At 40.2% G+C, this 27,220-nt stretch overlaps 1 protein-coding gene across 1 annotated transcript in view; it reads left to right on the top strand.

Annotated features, from left to right (window-relative positions):
* Window positions 1-27,220, top strand: part of msraa (methionine sulfoxide reductase Aa) — a 53,165-nt gene that overhangs the window by 18,096 nt on the left and 7,849 nt on the right. Inside the window, exons 2-5 of the mRNA XM_050058425.1 lie at window positions 5,605-5,673; window positions 8,376-8,495; window positions 14,985-15,089; window positions 18,642-18,748. Coding sequence (XP_049914382.1) covers window positions 5,605-5,673; window positions 8,376-8,495; window positions 14,985-15,089; window positions 18,642-18,748 — 401 coding nt within the window. The remainder of the gene's footprint in view (window positions 1-5,604; window positions 5,674-8,375; window positions 8,496-14,984; window positions 15,090-18,641; window positions 18,749-27,220) is intronic.

The raw sequence follows: 27,220 nt of genomic DNA, 5'->3' as shown, positions 1-27,220 counted from the left end.
GGTGGTCATTTTCGATTAAAGGCCGACGTCTCAGCGACGTCTTGGCAATGAGCAAACGCTCTCCCTGCTACGTCTTAACGATCTAAACTTGATACATCGGGCCGATGTCGGCCAGATGTATGTGTGCTATCTGGGACAGTCCTCGACCGCTGACTAATGTTTTGGAGGTGTAACTGCAGAATGACACAGACACACCACCACAGAAGTAAAAATAACCTGCAGATTTTTTTTTTCCCACGACTAATCGATTAGTTGAAGATTATGTACGACTTTAGTCGACCAAGATTTTCTTTGGTTGTCTACAGCCCTATTTACCAGTTTGGATTATGTTTTTATGTGTGGTCCTGATTTGCTGAAGTCCGTTTCACACCGCTGCTATGTTACAGCTAATGTAGCTCTAATTTAAAAAAAAAAAGATTAGTCTATTGGTATTTATCACTGACAATATTCAACCACTAAAATACATTTCATTTTTATTTGCACAAAAACCAAAAATGATTTCCACGTATTATGGGACAGTAAATGCAGTCCTTAAGTATAACGCGTAAATCTGCTGCATCAAGTTAAAAGAGCTGTAGGATGTGCAGCTGTCATATTAGAAATAAAGTGGTGAGTGGTAAAATAAATACACTAAACTGTGAATTCACACAATTAATAATATACTGCCAGCTTGCGTCAATTGAAATAATAGTTTTTCGCTTAACTGTATTCATTTTTATATTCTGTAAAGGCGGTGGTAGGCGGTCACGGATCGGATCAGAGTCAAATGATGCGCTGAACGAGTAATTTGACTTGTTTTATGGGAACGTGCACAGAGCCTGAAGCAGAAAGCCTGGGTTTATAGAGCTAGTTGTTAACCACCTTCGTGGTATCTGGTATCTCTGACTGAGGCTTTATGGTTTGTTGAGCCAGCTCAGGCAAGGAAAGCCTTGATCTGTCGAACTTGTTTCGTAGTCCAACCCTCAGGTCAGTTGTTCTCACAAAACTCAAACCAACAAATCCTGCACAGGAGTTGTGAAAATACGTACAAAAAACCCCAGGTTAAATGGCTTTGAGTGACTCATTTGCAAGTGCAGAACAAATCCAAAAACTTTTGACTGTATCGGTTCTGTGGGAACACATACAAATTTATTTTATTTTTTGCAGAGTCAAAATTAAGTCAGGAAAGCTGCAGAGCCAGTTTATAACTTAAATATTTTTTTTCTCAATTATGTATGACTAAATTAGTGCCAGCCCTCTATAACAAGTGCTGATTCACCAGTAAATATTGATCAAAAACATTGTAGTTTCTTCTGCTCTTATTCTGATCTTTCCAAAAGCTGTACAAGTGCATGTGTGTGTGTGTGTGTGTGTGTGTGTATGTTTGTATGTACTTGTACATGCTACATTGTGAGGACCAAAAGATGTATTTTAGCGAAAGAGTGAAGACATTTGTGCAAAGTGAGGACATTTTGGCCGATGTGTGTGTGTGTGCTCGCGCACGTGCGTGCCTGTGTGTGTGTGATATAATCAGTTAATATCAAAGTGTGTACATCTCAGAGCATGGATGTGTTTAGAGGTACAGTAGGAAATAGGTGACAGCCAGCTGATCTGCCTCTTCTGCTTCCAGGCTTTTGTTTTATTTAATCACGCCCGCTATGCATACATGCACACACACACACACACACACACACACACACACACACACACACACACACACACACAGCTGTTAGACTCATTAGTATTCTGTCTGGACTTATTGTCTTTCCCCACTGACATTTACATTTAAATTGTTTATCTCTCAGTGTGTGTGTGTGTGTGTGTGTGCGCGCGCGCCTGTGTAGCCAGTAATGAACATGCCTTTGCTGGTTCCTGAAGGCAGCCATTACTAACGCACACAGAAGATAATGTGAGAAGAGGAGGAGGAAGAAGAAGAGTATCTGTACCAGTGCTCAGATACAGGATCCTAATTTTTTTCATTTTGGAATCATGGAGATATGAAAGCTCTCGAAAGGCTCTTACTCATCACATGGCTAACATGATAAAAGGATCAGGGTGTTGTATATTAAGGCACAAATTATAATCACATTACACTGATGTTATGGTCATGCAATCAAAGAAAACAATTTCGTAAAATATCTAATAAAACACACAATATATGGTCAAGAACCAAATAGTTTCTCACACATTTGATAAAAATTGCACAACATTATACATGTAAAAGTACTGAAATATTATATTGCTGTAATGTTGGTATTTGCATTATTTTATTTAATTAATGAATTTTTATTTTATTCTCATGTCTGTTATACAGTACATATTTCTTTGTTTCTATTTACTTTTAACAATTTTATGTTTTTAATATATCTACTTTTTTGCACCTTTTCATCTCTAGTGAAGTATGAAACATGCTATTTAAGTTCAATTTTATTTCATATTTTTTTGAGCTCCATCACAGGGTTAGACAAATTTATTTATTTTTCTTTAAATGAAAATTGATGGGACGACTCTGTAGCACTTTTTGCTGTGAATCCAAAGCGACCTGACAGCACTGACATCAGGAACACTGTGAGACAGGAAGCTAAATGAACAGTAGGGACTGTAAAGGGACTGAAGGTGAGGAGCTGCTGCTGCACCCAACCAATCAAGATGTGAAAATGGCTGCAGCGCTCCAAAATCTTCCTCCATCAGAATATAGAAGAGGATGAGAATGTGTCTCTGAAGATGCCTGTCAGTCTGTCAGACAGTCTAACCGACACGTGCTGTCTTTGAGCGGGATGAAAGGCTGCTCGTGTAATCAGGCAAACAAGGACGACTTTAGATGGTGTGTGTGTGTGTGTGTGTGTGTGTGTGTGTGTGTGTGTGTGTATACCAAGTCAACATGATCTGTGATAAAGAATGCACAATCTATACTGATTGACAAGATGAAGTCTGCCTCATGAAATATGATTTGTGTGTGTGTGCGTGCGTGTGTGTGTTGGAGGGGGGGGCTGCTGATTGGTTGGCATTATCCATCTGGTTGCTTTTGTCTATAGGCATGCTGCCCCACACAACAATTATGCTTCCATGCATAAAGACTGTGCGTGTGTTTCTGTGTGTGTGTTTCTGTGTGTGTGTGTGTGTGTATTTGTGTGTATGTAAAGAAGGGGGAGGGCGCAAGGAGGGATCCAGATGTTGAGTTCATTCTCATTCTACCCCATCCCATTTATTTTAATCCATCTCCCTCCCCCACAGCATTGTACAGCAAGCCATCTGTACACACACACACACACACACACACACACACACACACAGCCTCCGGCATGCTAACGCTAATGCGTGTTAGCTCAGCCAGGTGGCTGGGTGGCCTCAAATGGGTCCTCGTGCACCTCTGGCTCTGTGTTGATTGGAGTGAATGCAGCTGCTACGTAGTTATGCAGAGCTGTTCGCCACTGTTTAAATGGGTCACTGTGTGTGTGTGTGTGTGTGTGTGTGTGTGTGTGTGTGTGCGTGTTTGGTGTGTGTGTGTGTGTGTCAGGTGAATTCAGTACTGTATTTTTTTGTTTTTTGGTAATTGAGTCTTATGAAAAACATTTTTTAAATTCAAATAAATATTGTATGGAAAGCTGTTTGGAAATCTTGTCAGAGCAGTGTGGGAGGATGTTAGTGTCCATTTTAAAAAACTTACAGGCAGATCTGAATGAAGAGTAGAGAGAGAAATGAGATCCTGAGCAGCCTTCATGCTGTTTCAGAAGCTTCTCGTCAGAGAAAAGAACAGCTCTGTTGAGAAAACGGATCTTTTATGCAACTCAAACAATTGAAATAGACACTGACACAAAAGATTGGTTGTCATTTAGCCTAAATTATTGTCAGCTGAGCTCCATAACAATTTTAGCTCACTGCCTTTCTGTCGACTTCCACTGAGGAATGTAACTACACTAGAATATTTGCATTTTGGCTTTGGTCTGGTAAATGTTCACACAGGCAGTGGTAGAATGAAACCAAGTACAATACGTCAAATACTGTGCTTAAGAATAATTATGACAAATTGTAGCCTACATAATTTGAGTATTTCAATTTCATGCCCTTTATACTACTTTCTACATAAAAAAATATAAGATATGCTTACATGATATGGTGTACTGTAGAACTACACTACTAATCTACCCAATAATACTCAAAGTATCTAAACTTGGCTTCACATTGATGAACTACAACATTGAAAAGCTCTTTCATGCATGGATGGATCACTGAACAGGCCTACTGGGCACAGGCTCACTCAAATTAACAAGTACTGACAGAGAAGAGACTCAAAAAGACCATGAAAATATGCAAAGGAACTGCAAAGAGAGATAAATAACACTGAAATCAGGCAAAAAAACTACAGGAAGACATAAAATGACTACAAATAAACATAAAACAACCACAAGAAGACACATAATAACAATGAGAGAAGAGGTGGTGGGGGCCTTTTGCATATCTGTGCCCAGGAGCCCATTGTCACACAATCCACTCATATTTAAATGTATTCATCAGTGATAAAATCTGAGTAATAAATTATTCTATAGCATTAAATTCTGAAAGAAGCCACTCTACATTATGAGTACTTTTATTTTTTATAATCTAAGTACATTTTGCCGATGATATTTTGTAGTTTTACTTATGTAACATTTTTAAGTCAGGACTTGTAATGGAGTATTTGTAGACTCTGGTATTTCTACTTTTATAAAATAAAGGATCGAAGGACTGAGACATTACATGTTGACTACATGACACTGAACGTCCATCCATCCATTTTCATCCACATCCGGGGCCAGGTCGCAGGGGCAGCAGGTTAAGCAAAGCACCCCAGATTAGAGTGTGGATACCTGACTGCAGCCCGACGGGACCTGACGGGTCGGGCCATGTTCGAATAACAAATCAGAAATTTTGGTCAGATTCGGCTCAGGTTTGGCACACTTGACATGCTGCTGTGTTGTGCTATGGCCTATTCAAGTACTGGAATTTGTTATTTATGTGGTAACGTCTGAACTCAACACAGGCCAATAGTTACATTACAGGCAGGAGGCGGTAAATGTTCAGACTGAACTAATGAAAATGGAGGACGCCAGACAAAACTCTTTCAGGAAAGTTTAAAACTGCCGAAAACCATGCAGGGAAATTGGCGGTATGGAGGCATTTCAATTCAGTCATCAATGCAGGTGATAATGAAGAAGAAACTGCATCAGGCTTGGGTGGGTTCGGACTTAAAAATCAGGAAGTCTGTCGGAGTTGGACCAAGCTTGGTTATAACTGTCTCGGACTCGGGTCGGGTTCAGTTAGGAAAATGCTGCCAGAGCCGCGCTTTACCCCAGATGTCCTTCTCCCCAGCAACACTTTTCAGCTCCTCCTGGGGGACCTTCTAGGCGTTCCCAGGCCAGATGAGATATGTAATCCCTTCAGCGTGTTCTGGGTGGCTGGAAGGTGCATATGGGATACAGTTGTACTAAAAATTGATAAGCAGTTCCTTTCAATTTGAGTACACCGAAATCAAAGAGGCATTTCGTCATCCTGCTAATATTTGCCATGTACAGGCCACTTTAGTTTTTATTTCCCCTATTACTTAAATGTTCATAGCCTCTTATTTTGTCTCTCTTTCTCATGCAGCCAAACATGATGTGAACGGCAACAGGACTGTTCCACCTTTTCCCGAGGGGACAGAGATGGCCATATTTGGTGAGTGTCTGTTTGGTCAAAAAACATACCAGGAAATGAAGGCTTTTTGGCTATAATGGTAATTTGTTTTTCTTAAGATGGAAGCTCTACTCTCCCTCTGATTGGCTAGTGCTTGTTGCCATTGTTGGTTGGTTTGGCGAGAGGAGTCAGGTTGGGCAGGGTTAGCCAATCAGAGGCAAAATTGGGCAGAGTAGGATTGGTCATGCCTTTGCCACCCAAGGTAAAACAAACTTGAATCCTGGTATGACCTAAAATTTACATGATGGTCTATTTTGCTAAGTGGAAGCTAGCTTATGTTAGCTACTATCATGCTAGTTTAGCTAGTTTAACTTAAATCAAGTCATTACGTATAAATCTAACAACAAGTCCTAGTTCAAGACTAAATGCTCTATTTAAAACATCTATAGCTCATGGTCTAAAGTGTATGGTGCAGAAATCGCGCTATAGGGCTGCAACAAAGTCACTTCTTCATACCCCTTTTGCATTTTTACACAGAACCAAACATTGGTGACTTTTTCCCATTCCAGTGTGAGGTTATACACCTCATTGTGCAATCCAATGATAAAAGAGGTATGACACACGACATGTAACGCAGTAGAGTCTGCCTCTAGTGTGACATATAACATGCGTTGGAAGGGCTTCGTAAACAGTAACAATGGCATAATGTGGCAGAAATCTTTTACAATCCCTGTTATATAGCAGCTGATCTCACCCTCTGCTCAAAGGGTTTCCCAATTTACAGACATTTTCATCCACTGTTCTTCTTCTTTGAAGATGTGCTATGTGCTAACAGCTACTTTTAAATCCCCCACGGCGGGCTGCACGCATAACACGTCAAAAAGGCACACCCATGCCACCCATGAATCCCACCCTGCAGACTGCCTGCAGAGAAAAAAGTTGTTTGGCTCTGTTACTACCTCCGTTACTGGCTCGTTCCAAGACCACTCTGTTCCCCCCTTCCGCGATTGCACGTTGTATACAGCACAGGGAGGCGGCATAAGGGAGGTGCGATATTTCTGCTACTCTGGGCCAGAGTAAGACGCATTTCAAAGGCAAAGGGATTGTGTTTAGTCCCTTAAAGAATCATAGGTGTGTTTTGGGCATAACATGAATCAAACCAATCCGAGTTTCGTCTCCCATTCCCTTTAAAAGCAAGGTGCGCCTGCACCTGACACACTTGCGGATTCGGCGCATTGGAGAAGCAAGCAGTTTTCTATTAATTCTTAATTCTGTAAGAGCAGTATAATGTCACTGTGGCAAATATTATGGGACACTGAAGCAGCAAAACTAAAACCTGTAGTTATAAACGTGACAGAGGAAACAGAACTCAACTTTTAGCTTCTGAAAAATGAAGTTACGCTGATCCTTGTGCATAAATGTGCACAGCATCTGTCTTAATTGGACGTCTGCTTTGGTGCAGCAGTGGACAGCAGCTCTGCTCTGTTCTAGAGGTGGAAAAAATCAATACAGCATAGTACCACAATATTTTTAGCATGGCGACATTGTATTGGTGCGGATGCCAAGTATTGATTTTTTTTTTTTAACTATAAAAATTATTAATACTACAAATACATAATAATCTTTTGGCAGCCTACTAAAATGATAAAATGATTTGCTTTTACAGTCCACTAGATAAATTTTGCTTCAGTATGAATGATTGAAGCGAAACGAACAGACTGAGACTTTGTCTTATTAGTTAAAACAGATGTTGATAAAATTATCCTCGGGGGACATAATTAGCAGTTGAGAAAAGGTAATAAATCACAATATATGACAACATATGTTATTGCAATACTCACCACATGGCAACATGTTTAAAATTGCAATAATATTATACTTTGACTTAAGTATTGTGATAACATCGTATAGTGGGGCCGCTGGTGATTCCCACCCCTACTCCGTTCACATTGTAGAGAAAGTAATAAATATTTCCCTCATTAATGATGTAGTATTTCATCCACCAGTAACACATCAGCATGTCCCTGTATGTGTAACAAGCATTGTAAATACCTTGTGGACCCACCTATATGGATACACCTTACTATCTAAATAATGTGTCTTTTAAATAGGGCAGGAAAAGACTGCGCCATTCTGACTGTAGATCAGGTTTTTGATGGTCAATGACGCAATCACTTTCTGCTGCCTCAAAATAACAATGCATCTGACCACACCTTATCTAATGACCTGCTCATCCATGGGCGTACAGATGCACACGAGTAAATTTGCTACTTACACAATGTTAGCATCGGCCATGAAAATGACAACTGCGATGACAGTTGCACTGCACTGTGCGCCGCTTTGCACTGGGTGTAAAATAGGGCCCCTGTGTGTGTCACTGTTTTGTTGACCACATTTGGACCTTTGTGTGTGTTTTCTCTTTAAACAGAAAGTAAAGGGCAGTAAGCAGTAATTCAGTGATAAAATTCATTATCGATTCATCTGCAGATTATTTTTTTGATTAACTGATCAATCATTAATTCCAGGAAAAAGTGGAATACACAGTTTCTCAGAGGCCACAGTGAACGCCTCCGATTGTCACAATAGTTGCTGATTAATTTCCACTTGATCGACTAATCGATTAATTGGCTAATAGTTGCAGCTCTAAAGCAAAGTGAATACTCACACACAGTCCATGTTGTCTGTTGAAATAGATGGATGTTAACGGCTGTTGTTCATCAAAGTTCTGTTTCCTTCTCCTGAAGGTATGGGCTGTTTCTGGGGAGCAGAGAGGAAGTTTTGGAGACAAAAAGGAGTTTATTCCACCCAAGTGGGCTACGCAGGAGGATACACACCTAACCCCACCTACAGGGAAGTCTGCACAGGTAGCTTCCGCATTCAGACACACACTCACACGTAGTGTACTGGGCAGTGTGTTGTCTACTGAGAGTCAATAGACTGCGGAAAACAAGACACACATAAACAGCAGAGTGAATCATTTCCCCCAGGCCCTATTATACTGGGGCATGGATGAGGCTGCTATTGAAGCTTGACCACTCTGAGCAGACTGCGTTTGTGTGTATGTGTGTTTGTGTATTTCTGTGTGATCTGTGTCCAGACCTCCCAGTGATTCCTCCAGCCAGCCAGTACAGAGTGAGTCCATCATTAGACCTGCATCACCACCTGTTTGTCTTTCTTTCTAACTTAGTTTTATCCCTCTAAAACTTTAACATAAACAAATAACTATCTGTTTTTTAACAATGCATTCAGTGATCGAGTAATGACCAAAAATTACAAATGAAGACAATGACACAAATAAGTACAAACTTCAGTTATGGCGATGCAAATGTACAAAACCACACAGACAAAATAAAAGAACACACATGAACACACACAGGGGGTTATCTAATTAGGTAAAGTTGTAAGATTTGCATACTTTAAGTTCTGGTTATTTTGTTATTACATACTTTTAAGTTTGATATTGTTTTAAGATATGTATCTAGATCAGATTTTTTGAAAGCAGGGCAATTTCTTTAAGTTTTTAATTTTTTTAATGTAAAATTTAGGGAAAGTAATCAGCAAATTAATGACATACTGTTCATTCTTGAAAAAAAAATTTGTATTTTTAATACTATTGACAAATCAGGTTCTTTGAGCGAAATGGTCTTCCCAAAATGTCTTTGGATATCCAACTGAAAACCAGTCCAAAAGACAGTCCCATGCACACACTGAAATAATAAGTGTTCTAATGTTTCTACCATATTGTTACAGAAGGTACATTTGTCATTTTATTTTTACTTTTATTTTTTTACTGGATAATACCTATGTATAATTTTAAAAAGCAACTCTTTGATTTTTTTGGGCAGCACATATTAAAGCACATAGTAAGTACATTGTCAAATAGTTGTTTCACAGAGTGTCGTTGTTAGTTCTAAACCAATGTTCAAAGTACCATGGACTTATTTCTATATGTAATATTGGCATTGTTCCATAGAATACATTTGTGAGGAGAATAATTGTGCTTATGGAGAAGGGACCGACATAAAAGAGCTTGCTTATGAAAGTTGGAGAGTTTGATAAGAAGCCAAAAAAAAAAAAGCCAAATTGTCGTAAGACGATGAGTTGATGAGTTCTGAGATCGCATTTCAGCCAATGCATTCTGCTTCTTTAGCCCTTTTTAGATAGGAATTGTGCAAATTTGCAGGAAAGCCCAATCAGTCTTCTTTCAGCATTGGCAGTATAAAAACAAAATCGGGGAGTGTGGCAAAATGTTGCCTACCTACTTTTGTTTATACAGAATGCGCCTTTTTCGGGGCAATGGGGGGCGTGAGCAAGTAACAAAATGTGTAGCTCAGCGTGTGACGTAAACAGTGACATGGGAGGGAAGCCGCGGCTAGTCAGTCCTTCGGGAGCTCCTTCGGGAGCTCTGTGCTTTCTCTCGTAAGTCGGCCTGTCCTTCATCGTCCCCGTCATCTAATGGTTGATGGCCTCATTGTTTACGAGGGCAAGGAGGGTGCGCAATACCTTGTCTCCCCAGTTGCTCATCTTTACGGTGTCTGTCAGGTTTGTGTTTCCCTCTTGCTACTAGCTGCTCGCTAATTCCTGCTATCAGCTGTTTCCTGTTTATGGCTCGCACATGCGTAGGGTGACCAGATGAGAATGGGTGTAATTCGGAACAGGCAGGGGGGGTGCTTGACTGTCATGACATGTCAGCTTTATTAAATCATAGCTGCAAATTAAAGCAATAATGTAAAAACACACAGAGACAATACATCTGTGATCAGTTCCCTAATTTAATTTTAACAATTTTTTCAATCTTTTCCTACGAGGCGGAAAGTTGGGCACCTCGGATCAACTCGCCAATCCGGCTCTGTGTGTCTAAACGCTCACAGCTTGCCGGCAAAACAGCCCAACATTCGTGGAAAATCTGGCAGTGTAAAAGGGGCTTATGACTCAGATGTCACACATTGAAGACTTCTTTAGGTTTTGTTGTTGTGGTTCATTAAAAAGAAAACAGTCCAGCTGTAGTCGACAGTTCTCAACAGAAAATGACGAGGCATACAGCTGCAGGCTCTTTCAGTCCAACAACAGCCCAACATAGTAGTCTCAATCTTAACCCACACCACTGTTACTTTGCCTTGCAATTTATATCTCCATATGTTCTTGTATAGGTTTCTATTTTTATTTTTATTATATCCTTTTTTTTTTTTTTTTTTACATACCTTAGTTTTTTTTTATATATACCTCCATACCATTTAGTTTTTTTTCTTTCTTCACTATTGCTGTTCTTTTGCTGCTGCAACAACCAAATTTCCCCTCTCGGATCAATAAAAGCTTATCTTACCTCTCGATGCTGCTTAATATATTTGAGTCTCTAAGTTAATTAATAAACCCTGGGCACTACCACATGGGCCTCTATTGAACTAAACAGCTATAATAGTTTGGATTTGAAGAAGTCTGTCATAACAATTGTGATTGGTATTTATGAACTAATTTTTAGGTTAACTAAAAAGTATTTCAACTTAAAAAGTATTTTAAAGATACTGATGATAAAAATACATGTAGGTTGCAGTCCTATGTAATGAATCGAATATCTCCAGGAAGCAGCAGCTGAGCCAGTTTCTTTATATTTCTCTTGCATGCCTTTCGCAGTGAATCTGGACAAAATAACACATGAATACATTTGCAATGGTTGAGAACACAGGCTGAGAACTCAGGTCAATTTATCAGCGGGGTTTGGAGTCATGGTTGAGTATGTTATGTACACATATCACACTTTCCTAACCCTTCTAGTTCTCTAGTCCTTCGTCCTTTATTGTAACGAGACCAACACTCTGTAAGTCTACATGTTATATAGATGCAATATACTGTATCCGTACACTGCATCAATGTTATATGTACACTCTGAATATCCTTTGAATGAGAGTTGTTGTAATACACATTTGTATTTCATCATATTCCTACCTTCCTATATCTCTGTATTTGAACATTGGTCAGACTTTACACCGAAACTGATGAAGAGATGGTCTCACTCGCACAAACTTATCTGATCTCACTGTGCCAAAAAATGTTGTAACAACAACTAGATTTGAACCTAGTTTGAACTGCTGGATGTGTTTATGTCATGAGCACAGTATCTTGGCAGAGCACTGAAAGATGACACTTGGCTAAATGAAGTGCTCTTCACACCTCTGCAGAAAATATTTATTGTTGGTTCAATATTTACAGTGTAGGATGACATGTGCTGAATAAATTTGCATGTTTCTTCTGTTTGATAAAAACAAAAACCTACCTGTATTTACTAGATTTTACTCTTAACTTATTTTTCTCATCGGCAGCTCTTGTCTCAAAGCCACTTTCCTATATGTATATATGTATGTATGTATGTTTTTTAAGGATTGAATTAAAACCATAGTAACCATAGTAGTCTAATACAAATTCAATGCAAAACAACCCATGACATATTAACCAAATAAAATAAGGTTTGAGGGAGAAGGCTGACAGGGCCTGCAGGGAGGAGTTTTTATAACTTCCTAGGAGTGACTTTCCAGTAGTGTCAGTCTGCAGGATGCTGGGTGTGGTGGTTGAAAGGAAAAATTGTAGATGGAGACTCATTATGAAGGATGGCTCCTTTCACAGTCAATATTATGTTATTATTACCTCCGACAAGGAGGTCATGTTTTGGTTCAGTTTGTTTGTTAGTCTGTTTGTCAGCAGGATTACAGAAAAGTACTGCCCTGATTTTCTTGAAACTTGATGGAAGGGTGAAGCATGGGCCAACGAAGAAACCATTTAATTTTGGAGAGGATCCAAATCACAGGGCACATATATATATATATTTTTTTTTTCCTTTGTTAAACTTGCTATATACTGTACTACGTCCATAGCCTGAGCTGGTACTGCCTACTGCCTCAACTCGGACATCACAAACATGAAGGTGACTGAGCTGAAATGGGGACTGCTATCAGTGTGATGCTGACAATGGCAACAGTGTTGACAGAGCTCACAGTGTTCACTGGGATTAACATCCAATTTACTATGTCTTTACATGGCAAATAGTTGTTTGCTGCTGTATTAATGCTCTGAATGTTGTATGTTGCAGCTTTGACGTTGCAAGATAGGGCATTTGGCCTTGGTGTAGGTCTGTGCTCTCCATGTGCCGTTCTGGTTATCTTCGCCGGGTGTGAGCCTCAAGGGGATCTTGTGTTTAGTTGTGTGTGTGCATGTGTGTGTATCCATTTGTCCGCAGCTAATCTCAAATTTCGCGAGACCAATCAATCTTGTATTTTGTGTGCACATTTATCACTGTATGCTCAAGGACCTCTTATGTTTGTAATGATTCACAGTTGTTAAAAAACCTGTTTTATTGAATGTTTTATAGTGTCATTGACTGCTTACTCCTCACCGGCTGTAGGGGCCGCAAGTTTTCTGGAAAAGTCTGGCTAAAAAAAAAACACGTCTTACCGTTTGTTACAGGCAACATTTCGGCCTTTGTCTTGGGTCAGAAACTGACATCTATAGAAAAATTTGATCTCATTTTGGACCGGCTCATCTGTAGATGAATTCCATACCTGATATTTCATGATACATTAAAGCGGTTTTGTTCCGTCCATTGCATGGTGTCATACCAAAACAGATTTGCCATTTTATTTTATATATTTAAGTTGGCTGTATAGTTAAATGTTTTATTTTTATTTATTTATTTTGTTTCATGCCATGCTCTGCTGTAGCCCACAGACAAAGTTAATACTGTTAGTTAAGTCCAGTTAGGAATGACTTGGATCAAAGATTTGAGGCTGTGTTTTAGTTATTTAAAATATATTCATCCTCATAATTACATCATAACTACATTTCACACACAATGCCCATAGTTGGAGGAATCGATCTGCTCTGTGCAATGAGCTGCTGGCCTGCAGCTCTGTCAAAAATAATTGAGGCATATAATTTTCTGATGCTTCTAAAACATGCTGCGACATGTCTGCTGGAAATATCTAGAGTAGCTGTGATTGTTTTAATCACGAACAAATAAAGCGAAAGCAATACTTTTTACATTTTTTTTATTTCTGTCAAGAAAAAAGTGTCAAACAAATATATAAGTACAATATTTTCCTCTGGAATGTAGTGAAGTAGAAGTATAAAGTAGCATAAAATAGAAATATTCAAATAAATTGCACTGAAGTAAATTAACATTTTTACATTCCACCTCTGTATTTATATATGCGTTTGTTGCTTTAGAAGTTATTGTCTTCTGTGGTTAACGATCAAACACACAGTTCATGTTGAAATAGTGACATAATGAAAATTTTACAGTTAAATGTACATTATCTGGACAACAGCTCTGCAGCTTCACTCTCTGCTCTGGTTTCAGCCACTACATTATTTCCTGTCTTGTCCGAGATGAATTTATTCCTGCGAGATTGTCCTGGCGAGGCATTAATTTAATATCGACCGCTGCTTTGTCTCTGTTCGCCAATATCTACTGTAGGAATCCATAACTCCTGATATTAAAAAAGTAATAAGACGGAGAGAGAGAGAGATGGGAGGGGAGGTAGAATAAGAGACGGGAGGAAGATGAGGTGCAGCGTAATGGGTCACACTCATTACCAGCACCAGCTGCTGTCTGTCTGTCTGTCTGTCTTCAGGAGTGATCGTTTGTTATGGTTGAACATTATAATCAGTTTTGGACTAATGTGGACTTTTCAAGGACAATACCTGTATTTTGGCTTTTCAGGCGTATACTTTATTTAAAAAAAATCTACAAGTATTTCAAGCTTGACAGTGAAGTTTTGACCTTGAAAAAAGCAGTCGACAAAACAATCCACATGCTCAGTTGTTCCACAGCCTTCAGTTGAATCACACAGTCTTCATCAGGTCTCATGAAGCTGAAGAACTTTCCATTATTCCGAGCTCTTTCAGGAGGTCTTGGTTGTGAGAAGTTTTAAAAGCTGTTCTGGAGCTGTCGACCATTAGGGCTTTTAGGACTGTTTAAGGACTTCTTCAACCAGGAAGTCCTTAAACAGTCCTACAATGGAAAGTTAAAACATTTACAGTCTCATAACTGCTGACGACTACTTGATTGGTTAAAGGTTTGGAAAAAGTGAGTTAAGGTTACCTTGATTTGACTGCAAGAAAAGTCTCCTTAAGCAACCCCCTTTATATTCAACCCTCAGAATTGTTTAATGGTCATTTTCATATAATGGGCAGGTGAAAATTGTATGAACTGGCACCTTTACTTTTAAGGTAAACATCTCAGAATACAAATATCTGCAATAGAAAAGTGTTTTTTAAGCCGTAAATTGGAGGGACCTCAAGTGAACTGATTCATCAGTTGAACCCTATATGACACATGAACTCACAGATGTTGTATTTTACAGGTAAGACAGGCCACACCGAGGTGGTGAGAGTTGTCTACCATCCAGAGAAGATCAGCTTTGCCAACCTCCTTAAAGTTTTCTGGGAGAGCCACAACCCGACTCAAGGTACGACCTCTCAGCCACAAACACTTTCATACTGTAACTGAAAACCGAAAGGAGAATGAAGAGTCTGTATTTATTGATTAACAGAATTAAAGTGTGCCTAAAAAAGAGCTTTGATACCTGTTGGAAAACTGTATTTGTCATTTTGTTGACACGTTTGTTTCTTCAGACTGGATGAAACTTAAATTACTGTTTAGCATCCTTTTTCTGTGATTTTAATGAGGCAATTTTGTCAGCAGCACCAATTCAGATTTCATTGACCTGATCAGAAACAGTGTTACAGAGGCTGCTGTGCTAAGATGAAATCATATTTGTTTTAACTCATCTCATTTGTTTCTTGCAGTGTACTCATTTATCTTTGGGAAAACTAACAGTCTATTGCTCTGCTACATGTGAGACAATGGTCACCACACACCAAAAAAACAAAATAGTTGGATGGATGGATGGATGGATAAAAAATAGAAAAGGTTATTCATGTATATGTAAAGTTTGGTCAAAGGGTGGCCCAAAACAAAGCCATGATGTCGCCTAATTTAAAACAAAAGCACATTTCGTCTGGTGGCCAATTTAGGACATTACAGTAACGTTAGCTTGTTAGCAAGCTATAATTAGCCATCTCCTTGAAGCACAGCTGGCATTAGCATACTAATATGCTAAAATTAGCAATTTTTGTTGTTGTTTTGCTACACTGCAATATAGGGTGTTAACAAGCTGACAGTTAAGCATGTAACATTTCATATATACGTGAAGACTCGTTGTCATCAAGGTCATTGCGTAAACATAAGGAAGAAGTTAAGATCAACACTGAATTTTGGATTAAAGGGATATGAATGAAACTAATTACCGACTTCTTAATGGCCTTACCTAAATTAGCATGTTAAAATTATGACTTGCTAAAGGTTACGTGATAAACAACATGTTAACGTGCTAATGTTAGTATGTTTTCAATCTGAAATGCCAAATGTTACTAAATGCGATGGCTGACATGCTAACTGAGAGGATCTTAACATGCTATAGTTAGCTTCTTAACATGTTAATCATATGAAATGTTTAACTGGAAGTGCTGAATAACGGGGGAACACTGAACGGGAATTATTTTAGATTCATGTTTTAGCTTTTTTCTTGAAGCCTTCTGGATGAGAGATTAAAATGTTGTTATCATGTAAATCTTAGCACAATAGCATTTTAACACGCTATCTCAGAATGTTACATCATGTTTTAGCATGCTGATGTCAGCACGTACCATAGACTGTATATGGACGATGCATCTCTACTCACCCCGATTGTACAGAGGTAGAGAGCTAAAATATCGCAGATATACAGCCACTGCCATATTGCTCTGGTGACATCATACGGAGTCTGCACAGCAGTGATCTCTGCAGTATCAAGTTTTCCGCTCAAACGCCAGTGCCACCAATTGCGAACAGCGCCACTGAATGCGAGCCCACCAATTGGCTGACACAGTTGTCAATCATGTTGTAAAGTCCCCGTTTTGTAGCATTAAATAACTAATTAAAACCAAGCTTATCAAAAAATCAAACACTTGAACATACAGCAGCGTGATAAAAACTACTTTAACTGACAGAAACCATCTTAAGGAAAAAACTATTTGATGTGTTTTTAGTTTGGTCCATGTCCCATCCACTCACATGGAGAGGGCGGACTTTATGACCTAACTGCAGCCAGCCACCAGGGGGTGATCGAGATGTTTCGGCTTCACTTTTGGGGAGCTGTCATGTCGTCCATCTTTATGGACAGTCTATGGGAAGTACAGCTGTTAACAAGGCTTTCACATTAGGGGTCCAGATCCGAGTACAATTGACCCCAGAGTCCAGATTGTTTGAGTAGGCACTGGCACAGTTCATTGATCTGTGCCCTGATCTAGAGCCCTGCGCGGGACTGTTTTCTTCAACCCGCTCCTGCCCGCTCCCGCTGAAATTCTGACCATTACCGCCCGCAACCGCAACGTGTGTATTACACTCCCGCCTGCTCCCGCAATGTGTATGTCCACTCCCGCCCGCACCCACAAAACTCTGAGAATTTATGCCCGCACAATAATAGAGATCGCTGATTTTGTGTCTTCTCCCGTCCCGCAGGAGAAAACACGTCATTTTATAGGCTATTAATAAAGAGATTCATGGGGTTGTTTGTTTTGTTTCCCTGGCCTGCATGTCTATTGACGCACTGGTCAGGAATAGCGCTCCTATTTCGTTGTTTTCATTTAGTTTTTAATGAAATAAAGGCTGTTTCATATTCTATTCTCCTCCTCTGTATTTATTTAGGCTATTTTTCTACCTTTATATAATCACGCAGTGATTGAGGTTAAGGCAAGCCTGGCGCCAGGATGAAGTTACTGAGGAGGTGGTTAAAAATTACGAGGGGGCAAATCTTTATTATGCAACATAGGTTCACACAGTGAGTTATAAATCTTTATTATGCAACATAGGTTCACACAGTGAGTTATAAAGAGCGCGCAGCCTTGCGTAATAGTCGTGCGTAATGACAGCTCGTCGCCGGTGAAACACAATAAACTGCACGTCTTCTTTCATGTTTGTCTCATGACAGATGGAGCTGACAGACAGAAAGACAGGTGGACCAAGCAGCAAATTGGTATGAAAGCTGGTTCAGGGCATATTTGTCCATTTATGAATAAATATAGAGTGGAAACACTTATGCATGTGCACCAAGATCCCGCAGTGGGTTTTTTTTAGCCGCCCGTTCCCGCCCGCAGCAAAGTCCAAACCGCCCGCTTCCGCAATATTTGCGTTGGGTCCCGTGGGACCCGGCGGGACCCAGTCCCAATGCAGCCCTCTACCCTGATCCACTTGAAAAGCTGGTTGTGATTAAGGGTCATGTTCAGTTGGCATGATACAAAGGTTGATTCCATTGTTTTGGCTTGGGATCTTGTGACTGGTGCGCTTTTAAACACTGTAGCAACAGCATAAACAAATGTCATGTCATAGATGATGACGCATGTGCACACTAGTGCACAACAACATTACTAATGTGAAAGCTGAGTGGCAGTGGAGTGGAGAGGGGGGAAACTCTGCTCAGGGATGATGCAAATCAATCGTACCTGATATGCCAGTAGTAATCTGTGATGGGTTTAAATGTGAAATTTTTGACCTGCAAGTTGCACAGCATTGAAAGTCATGAGGTCACCAAAACTCATTAGGATGTATACTCTGTAACAAAAACAATCCACTTTTTGACCAAAGTGTGGGATTGACAGATTGACTGACACGCCTTGCCATCTCTAGAGTCGCACCACTCGAGTGGCTGAAACCTTTGAGCTAACCAGACATTGTGGTTGACAGGCTGACAAGCTGACATTGAAATGATGAAAGGAATACGTGATGAAATGATCAGTTCAGTCAAAAAAAACAACATTCAGTTCTGTCAAGACAGACAAGTTATATTTTTGGAAAATGCTGTCAGCTGTTGTTTTCAGATGATGTGATGTTGCCTCAGCCAAGTACTGAAGAGGACTTAGGCTCCACGCGTCAGCTGAAATCCTGAAATGTTGAACTCACATTTGTGTGTGTGTGTGTTTAGGGATGCGACAGGGGAACGATGTTGGGACGCCTTACCGCTCAGCCATCTACGTCGACACAAAGCAGCAGCTCGAGGAAGCTTTGGCCTCCAAGGATCAATACCAGAAGGTGCACACATCTATTTATCCGTCAGCCTTAAATCCCTCCATCATGTCTGCTCCCTCCATTCTTCTGTCCTTATCTTTTTCTCTAACTCCATTTCCCAGCAGCCTCCTCTGCTGCCCATCCCTCCAGTCTCTCAGTTTGTGTCAGAAACACTCACAGATGCTTTTGTCGTCAGCAGATGAATACTGAAATATAAAGGATCTGTGTGCGTGTATGTGTGTGTGTGTGTGTGTGTGTGTGTGTGTGTGTGTGTGTGTGTGTTCCTGTGTGTTTGTGTGTATAACATTTGCCATATATGTCCATATGCTTTTTAAAGCAACACACACACACACACACACACACACACACACACACACGCACGCATGCACGCACACACAAACGATCTTCACACACTCCCTCTGTTGAACTCTCTCCTGCTGAGACTTCTGCACCACTATCCCACCAACAGGGCTTGTTGCCATGGAAACTGAGGAGGAGGAGGTTACTCTATTCTATTCTTTTCTATTCTATTCTAGTGTAGTCTGGTCTTCATTAGAGTCACTTTTTCTTCCCCTTATTCATTCCTCCTTTTCTCACAAAAACCTTGTTTCTTTTAACAGGATTTGTCTCTTAAATTTCTTTCTTTCTTTTAGCCTCCATCACTGCTGAAGTCCTCTGAACACATCAAACACTGTGTTGGTGACCTAATGGAAACACAAGCTGATGTGTTGAGCAAAAAAAAAAAAAACCTGGTTCCTGGGTTCAAGCACCTGAATGGATTTGCAACTACAGTAGAAACCATTACTGCTCTTTTCTGTAGACAAGTAGGGGTATTTTGGATATTCTAATCGCTTCAGTGATGCCCTCACTTTTAATTTATAGCCACCAATAAGTACAAAATATTCCCCATTTGGAAAAAAGGGACAGCTATATCCAAATCATGTACTGTGACAATACCAAAATTGCACTTGAGTAAAGCCCTTTTCAGACATTTAATATGTAAGATTTCTGGCTTCATCAAGATGTTAGAGGAGTCCTTCATCCCCCAAATGATCATTTGTATGTCAATTACTCACCCCGTGTTACGTTGAATTCATGAAGAGAACTTTGTTATTTTTTGTATTCCTCCACGGTGAATGAAGAATCCAAAACTGGAGAAAATTCTTGATGAATTCAAGTCTTTGGGGTCCACATTTAACAGCAAAACAATATCAAAACATCCGTTTACAAACACTCACACAACTAGTGCAGTATAAAAGTCTCATTTATCCAATTGTATGCTCAGTACTTCCCAAACACATGCATTTTTAGTAAAACCTTACAATATAAAACACTTTAGTATAAACAGTCTGACGCACAGATGATTAGTATGCCTGGGCTGTTAATGCAGAACTGTTTTAAATGTTACAGTTTTAGTGAAAATGCCTGTGTTTGGGATCTTTTGATATTGTCTTGCTGTTGTTAAACGTGGCCCCCCTTCAATTTATCACTAATGTTCACCTTTTTTGGATTCCTCATTCACTGTGGAGGCATGTTAGGAAAACAAAGTATTTAACGTAACAGGGTGAGTAATTTAGATAGAAATAATCATTTGGGGAATGAAGTGTTCTTTAAAATTGACATTGGTGTGTTTGACATTAATGTCACTTAAAGACTCTGACACACGAAGCCGACGGTCGGCCATTGGTCAAAGTTGGGCTGTTGGTGAGGGTCTGTCGCCCTCATTGGTGCTAGTTGGCATTTTTTCTGGTGATTCAGCCTGTTAAATTGGCGTCAGCACAGTGGAGCCTGTTGGTAAATAAAATCACTCTGATTGGCAGTTCAGCTCAGTGCAGGAGAAGAGAAACAAAAGTGAGGAATGTAAACAAAGAGCTTAAGTCTTGAGGGAGTGAGGTCGAAACAAACTTGTTATATGAGGTATGATTGTTTTTCTTTAGCTATTGAGCTCTTTGGCACAAACGTTTCATGATTGTTTGTGTTATTGTTGACTGGCACATGGTCGATATGTTCTGTTCTTTCAGCACTACATTGTGTTGATAATGTGCTAACTGGCTAACTAGCGCCAAGACCATCTTCCAGTTTCCCTTTTCGAATGGCAGTTATAGGTGACTGTCATCTGCTGGTATGGAGGGATATGTCCTCTCATGCAGGCGCAGAACATGTGCTTGTTGGCCAGCGGTTTGGTGTGTTCCTGTGCAACTTTTTTGGCCTAGACACAGCGACATGAGGCGACACATCAGGGGGCTCTCGTAGCTGCTAGTTCTCCGATGTGGGTGTGGTGTGTTTGGGCCTTAAGGCGTCACTCAGACATGACAATACATGTACAGAAAGAGACAAAGCTAGCATATTTGAGTGGTGAGTTAATGATGTCATTATAGCTTGGAAGATATTTTTTCCCCTTTCGCAGGTTACATCATGGATGGTTCTTGGATTAAACTTCTTTTGCCGTCTTAAATCTTAATTCACGACTGTTTAGAGGGTGAGGAACTTTCATAGTGAATCCATTCAAATATTTCCACATCAGTTTCATAATTTAAAGTCCGACATGCACAACCACTGAATGACAGGGTGTGTCAAGTGTTTTACTGGATATTAAAGTATTCCATATTTGTCATGAAATTAGAAAATATAGACATGCGTGATTACTACTGTGGCTCTAAGAAGGTAACAATCTCCTCATCAACCTAAAATCTGGTTCTTCCACAGTGTTTTGTTATGTACTGATTTGAACATAAGAGATGATGATTGGGATATTGAATTTACTACAGTGATCGTAGAAGGCTTCTCTCTCTGTGCTGCTGTGGTCTTTAAGTTGATCTGACAGCATTTAATTCAGACGTATTCCATGCTAAAAATGCGACAGAAATATTACAGGTCCGATTGTCCAAGATTATCATTGTGACTTTTATGTAAAAGTGACCTTGGCTTATTGAGACATGAGGCCGTCATGTTAAACTGTCATCAGATTAATGTAAAGGTGTGCACGTCTGAAAGAGGCTTAGAATGTTCATACAACTGCTTCAAACCTGGTCGGTTTCATAGCCTCCATGTCAGATTATCTTTGCAGTGATTTCCCAAGGCTCTAAATACCAGCAGCTTGTTTCCCAAAAGTATCTTAATGTTAAGATAATTGTAAAATTAATATCATACAGCTTGTTATGTGTGCAGGATGTTTCAGGGCCCAGGGAGGCTATTTAGTGGACATAAACTGGAGAAGTAGCTGACGCGTGCAAGTGTGCTTTTGTTCCCTTTTGCATATGATGAAACGTGTTATGTCACATTGGCCGTGCGCTGTCCAAAGAGGATGCTATTGGGAAACAAAAATGCAGTACAACACAATACAGTACAACGCTGAGGGAAGAGTCAGAATGAGCTTGAGCAACATGACAAAAGAATCATAGCATCAAATAAATAAACAAGATCGAAATTCAAACAGCAATTTGGTGAGAAATTCACTTTGTGCTCCTTGGAGGACTGATCTGTACGAGCTCAAACAAGATATCACAAATTAATATCTGGATTGGATTTCTTTGGTCCACAGAGGATGAATCCCAGTAGTTCTGGTTACTGTCCAGCACCATCAGGCAAACATCAAAATCTACCAGGCAGATTGCTGCACAGTAGATGTCCATGGTCTCCAGAGAATCAACTGTTTTTGGTTATTTTGTGGTGTTTCTTTCTCATATTGCTCTACAGACAGAACATGAAGCAAATTTTAGAGGCAGTGTGATTGCATACAAAGTCAGTAAAGACGCAAATAGAGTCAAGCAGCTCTTTAAGCTTAAGCAAAAAATGTGCTTCATAAACCAACATTGACGAGAGGGAAGAGAAGAGAGACTGAAGTAGTTATGGGACGATATATGATTTTATCGCTACTCACAATAAAAAACAGTATAATAATAACACAATAAGTTGATTATGGTGATAATTACGAATGTCATGTCCAGCAGCACCCAAAGATACTGATGGACAACCAACAATAAAAGAGACTCAAAAACAGGTGGCATACGCACCAACCTTAAAGAAATGCAAAAGAGCTTAAACAAGCATTGGAATATTTTATATCAAAAGATATGATGCCATTTCAAAAAGTTGAAAAGCCTGGCTTTTTAAGTTTGTTTGCTTGTTTTTCATCAAAAAAGATGGTGTGACGATACATTAGAAATATTTGTTTCCGAACAAAATGTAAGGTAAAGTGATTCCAGAATGTTTCAGGGCCATTTTAAGAGTTTTAAGCATGTTTTGATGAGTATCAGTATAATATTGTGAAATGACCCTTTGCTAAGTCCCACCCCCAGACAGACTGGCTAATCATAACGTAGCATCAGGCTGGCTCAGACCAGGGTCCGACAACACAGCTCTGCTCCATTGACTCTAATGTAGTCGTTTAAGATTTCCTTCATTTTCAGGCTGGTGTTGTAGATTTGGAGCTAAATGTTGTGCATTATGTTGTGTAATTGTGTATTAATGATACTCATTACCTGCAGAGGTTGGAAAAAGATATACGTTTCTTCCCTGTTCCAAAACCAAAATCAGACACTGAAAAGTGTAGGGCTAGCTAGCTAGCTACTGAAGATATAGCCTACTGAATGTATACACATGCTGCTTTTGCTCTTTAATGATTATAACAGTGAGAAAAAGACCGACCCTGCTGTACAGGAACCAGTGAAGGGAAGCAGGGAAACTTTGCTGATATTCAACCAGCTGTGTGTCATCACATTGTGCGCAGATGAATGTTATGTGCCTTACCCCGGAGCTCCCCGACAGTCCAGCAGCAAAGGTCTGACCGCTGGTCGTGGCACAGGGGTGAAGCCAAACACGGTTCATCTGCACGCACTGCGATGCCACACAGCTGGTTCAATATCAGCAAAGTTTCCCTTTATATTCATTGTCTTGTGTGTCGATCAGCAGTGATGTGGTGGTTCACTTTACACTGTGATCTGTAGCCTATAGTTCGGCTTTAGCTTCTAACTATCTTTGTCTTTTTAACCTGTTGTTGCTGCTGAGTCAGTTTGACATCCTGGATATATCCTTCAAACACAGACTGCAGACCCCTCTGTCTGCTTCTCTCTGGAATCACTATTTCAGTTTTCCAAAAATGTGATGATATTGCATCAGGGAGTGCAGTTAGTGACAGTGTGGGTTCCATGCTTACTCCGACAGCTTGGCGGACAACCGCAAAGGGGCGGGGCCTAGCAAAGGGTCAATTGCAATTATTTTGGCCATGATAACTGGGACAAGAAATTTTCCTAATTTTCATATCTTCGCCTAACATGGAGATTCATAACAGCTTTCAGCTAACATACACCTGTACAACCATTTTGTACAACTACTACTAACCACAAACGGTCCAGTGGTGAATTATGCGCAAGTGATGCAAGGTGAAAAATTAGCTTTGCTTTCTGTCTGAACACATCAAAATTTCCACTTACACACATATAATAATGTAACAGACACTTGTTGGGCACCTTCCTGCTCCTAAGAGGATTAACCCTTTTAAATTTGTTGACACAGTAGGTTATATAGAGTCATCCCAGGGTGAATATTTCCATTTTCCACCCATAGTCTGGAGGCTTTTATTCTTGTTAGTGAACAGTCTGTATACCTTTGAAGGACAATCCGTTTGCTAAAACTGGTAATAGAAAAGCATTGTGTGTGATTTTCTCAATGCAGAGAGAACACGTAGCTGTGTGTGTGTGTGTGTGTGCGTGCGTGCGTGCGTGCGTGCGTGCGTGCGTGCGTGCGTGTATATCTATAGTCATAGATATAGATCGCTCGATAGATTGATAGATTCCCTTCATCTAACCACCTCATCTTTCTATCAGTCTTTCTCGATTTTGTTTCCTCTCATTTTTTTCTCACCAGATTGCCTCCCCCACTCTCTCCCATCTGTGTGTGTGTGTGTGTGTGTGTGTGTGTGTGTGTGTGTGTGTGTGTGTGAGCAGTTGGCCTACAGCAAACACACTCCATGCCAAACCATCTGGGCCTTAAATCTGTCCTCCACAAAAAAAACGCTTTAGTTGCAAAACTAACGTGCACACACACACACACACACACACACACACACACACACACACACACACACACACACACACGCATACACTGTGTTCAGATTATGTTTTGATTAAGGTTTTTTTTAAATATATATCCACAGCTATAGATTTGATCTGAAGTCCTGTGTATCTGATGTTTTACACAAAGCTTGAACATTTCTGTGCCAAAAAGACGAAGACGTTTCAATAATTCAGTGTTTTTCTTCCCCTCTGTTTAGTGTAGATGCAGCTTTCACCTCCGTACATTGACTTTGCATGCATTCCTACAACACCATCTCTAAAATTTTAATGAATCTTTGCCCCCCAAAAAATCTTGGGTGGAGTCCTCCTCCTTCCTGTTGAAGTCTTTGTAGGTGGCGTTCTTTCTCTTTGTCCCTGCAGCCATGGTGGCTATGGACGCTGGTGGCTGTGGACGCTGGTGCCAACTACCCACACTTCTTCTCTCCCCATTCCAAACAAACCCAACATGTAAAATGCATCACAGCACAGAGAGATTTTCCCAGGACACACCTCCCAGACACTTCCTGAATTTTTATTAATACCCACTCTGATCCCCAGAGTCAAATAATGTCTTCTTCTTCTTTTCCAGCCATGTTTTAAACATGCAGATATGAGAAATGGAAGAGTGAAAGAGTGGTAGAGGAGAGAAGGCTTAGGCCAGGAGTGGTGATAAAAAGAGAGAGAAGAGTCTGGTTAATTTGGTGTCAGGGTATTGACTATGTTCTCTATGCTGCCTGGCTTGATTGTATTGTTCACACTGAGTGATTGGGGAATTTGGTGTGTGTGTGTGTGTGTGTGTGTGTGTGTGTGTGTGTATTTTTGTGTGTGTGTGTGTGTGTGAAGTACAACAGCACTGCAGAAAATTACCTTGCAGGCGGCTGGCAGTTGTCTGCAGCATGAAAGGAGCCTCCCTTTTCTTCTCTTGCCTCCTACCCATCATTAGGGTGTGCACTGCGTCTAAAATGGCAGGTGGAAGTGGTAACAGTGTGTGTGTGTGTGTGTGTGTGTGTGTGTGTGTGTGTGTGTGTGCTTGCGTGCTTGCTTTATGTAATAACGTGTGCTCGCTTGGTGGGTGCTAAAGCAGTGTGTACTCATTGTTCTGGCATCTCTCTCCCTCTTGATACACCTCTCTGGCTACATTTTCTTTTCATGAACACTCATATATCTACTTCTAAACACAAATCAGCTGCTTGTCTTTCCTCTTTCTTCTCTTCTCCTCTCCTTTTTTGTCTATGAAATCCCTCTCTAGCGCTTTTAACGTGCCAGCTTCACCTTTTTTTCCCTTCCTCTCCCTGTCTCGTGGGTGCTTATCAGTATTGTTCACGTTTTCACTGCTTTACCAGAGCAGTCAAGGTATTTGCATTTCAAATGAGAAATCTACTTCTCTGACATGCAAATTAATGGATGTGAATTATGCATCTATAGCAGGCTGCTAACACAGCAGCAGGACCTGCCCAAACAAACACACTGAAACACTGAAAAGGCAGAGAGGATGGTTTAGGATGCCACAAGACCAGCACCACTGAAAATGCAGCCATTTTGGGTACATCACAGGTAGTGGAGGATGGACGTCAGTGCCCATATTTTGAGCTTAAAGCTACCTGAAGCCAATTGTGTGTGCTTGTATCCATTATTGTAAAGGAATAGTCCACTAAACTCTTTTAATATTAAATAGTTCCCCCTGTAGGGTCTGAAAAGGTTGTTTCTTTTATCGAGAGCAGCCGCCGTCAGTTTGGATTCACAGCATATACGGTGGATTCCAGTGGTGACCCAGATAAAGAACATGTCAAAAACACATTAAAACATTGAAAGAACTTCGTCAAAAACACTCCTGCTCCATAATTCATTTCTATGATGTTCATCCTTTAAGGTATAGTTCACCTCAATATCAAAAATACATGTTTTTCCTCTTGCCTGTAGTGCGGTTTATCAGTCTAGACTGTTTTGGTGTGAGTTGCTGAATGTTGGAGATTCCGGTCGTAAAGATGTCCGCCTTCTCTTAAATATAATGGAACTAAATGGCAAAGTGCTTGAAAGCGAATAGTAATGTCTCATTCCAGAAGTCATGACCTGGTTCCTCAAGATAATCCTCAGATCTTGTTGTGTTCAGTTTCATGTCGAAACTATTTCCATCCTACGTTGGCTGGGTATTGTGTAAAAAATTACAATATCAATACCAATACTAGTACCTTTAAAGTGATAATCATACTATAATTGTAGTTCTTTTGATACCTGTGATGTAAGTAGAAGCTGTGTGTTATAGCCAAACTGACAAACATTTTTGGGGCATCTTAGCATGTTTAACTGCTAACTCCACCAGATGCACCACACACGACTTCACTACACCACAGACTGTAGCTGCTGCTGTGTAAGTGAGAGCTCCGCTATGGGGACAGGTGTGAGAGACTGCCTGTACACAAACAGTGGTAGGGCTAACTGTTAG

The sequence above is a fragment of the Epinephelus moara genome, chromosome 12 (assembly GCF_006386435.1).
Source record: "Epinephelus moara isolate mb chromosome 12, YSFRI_EMoa_1.0, whole genome shotgun sequence".
Taxonomy (NCBI): domain Eukaryota; kingdom Metazoa; phylum Chordata; class Actinopteri; order Perciformes; family Serranidae; genus Epinephelus; species Epinephelus moara.
Note: the sequence above shows the minus strand (reverse complement) of the source record. Positions and strands in the feature narration are given on the sequence as shown.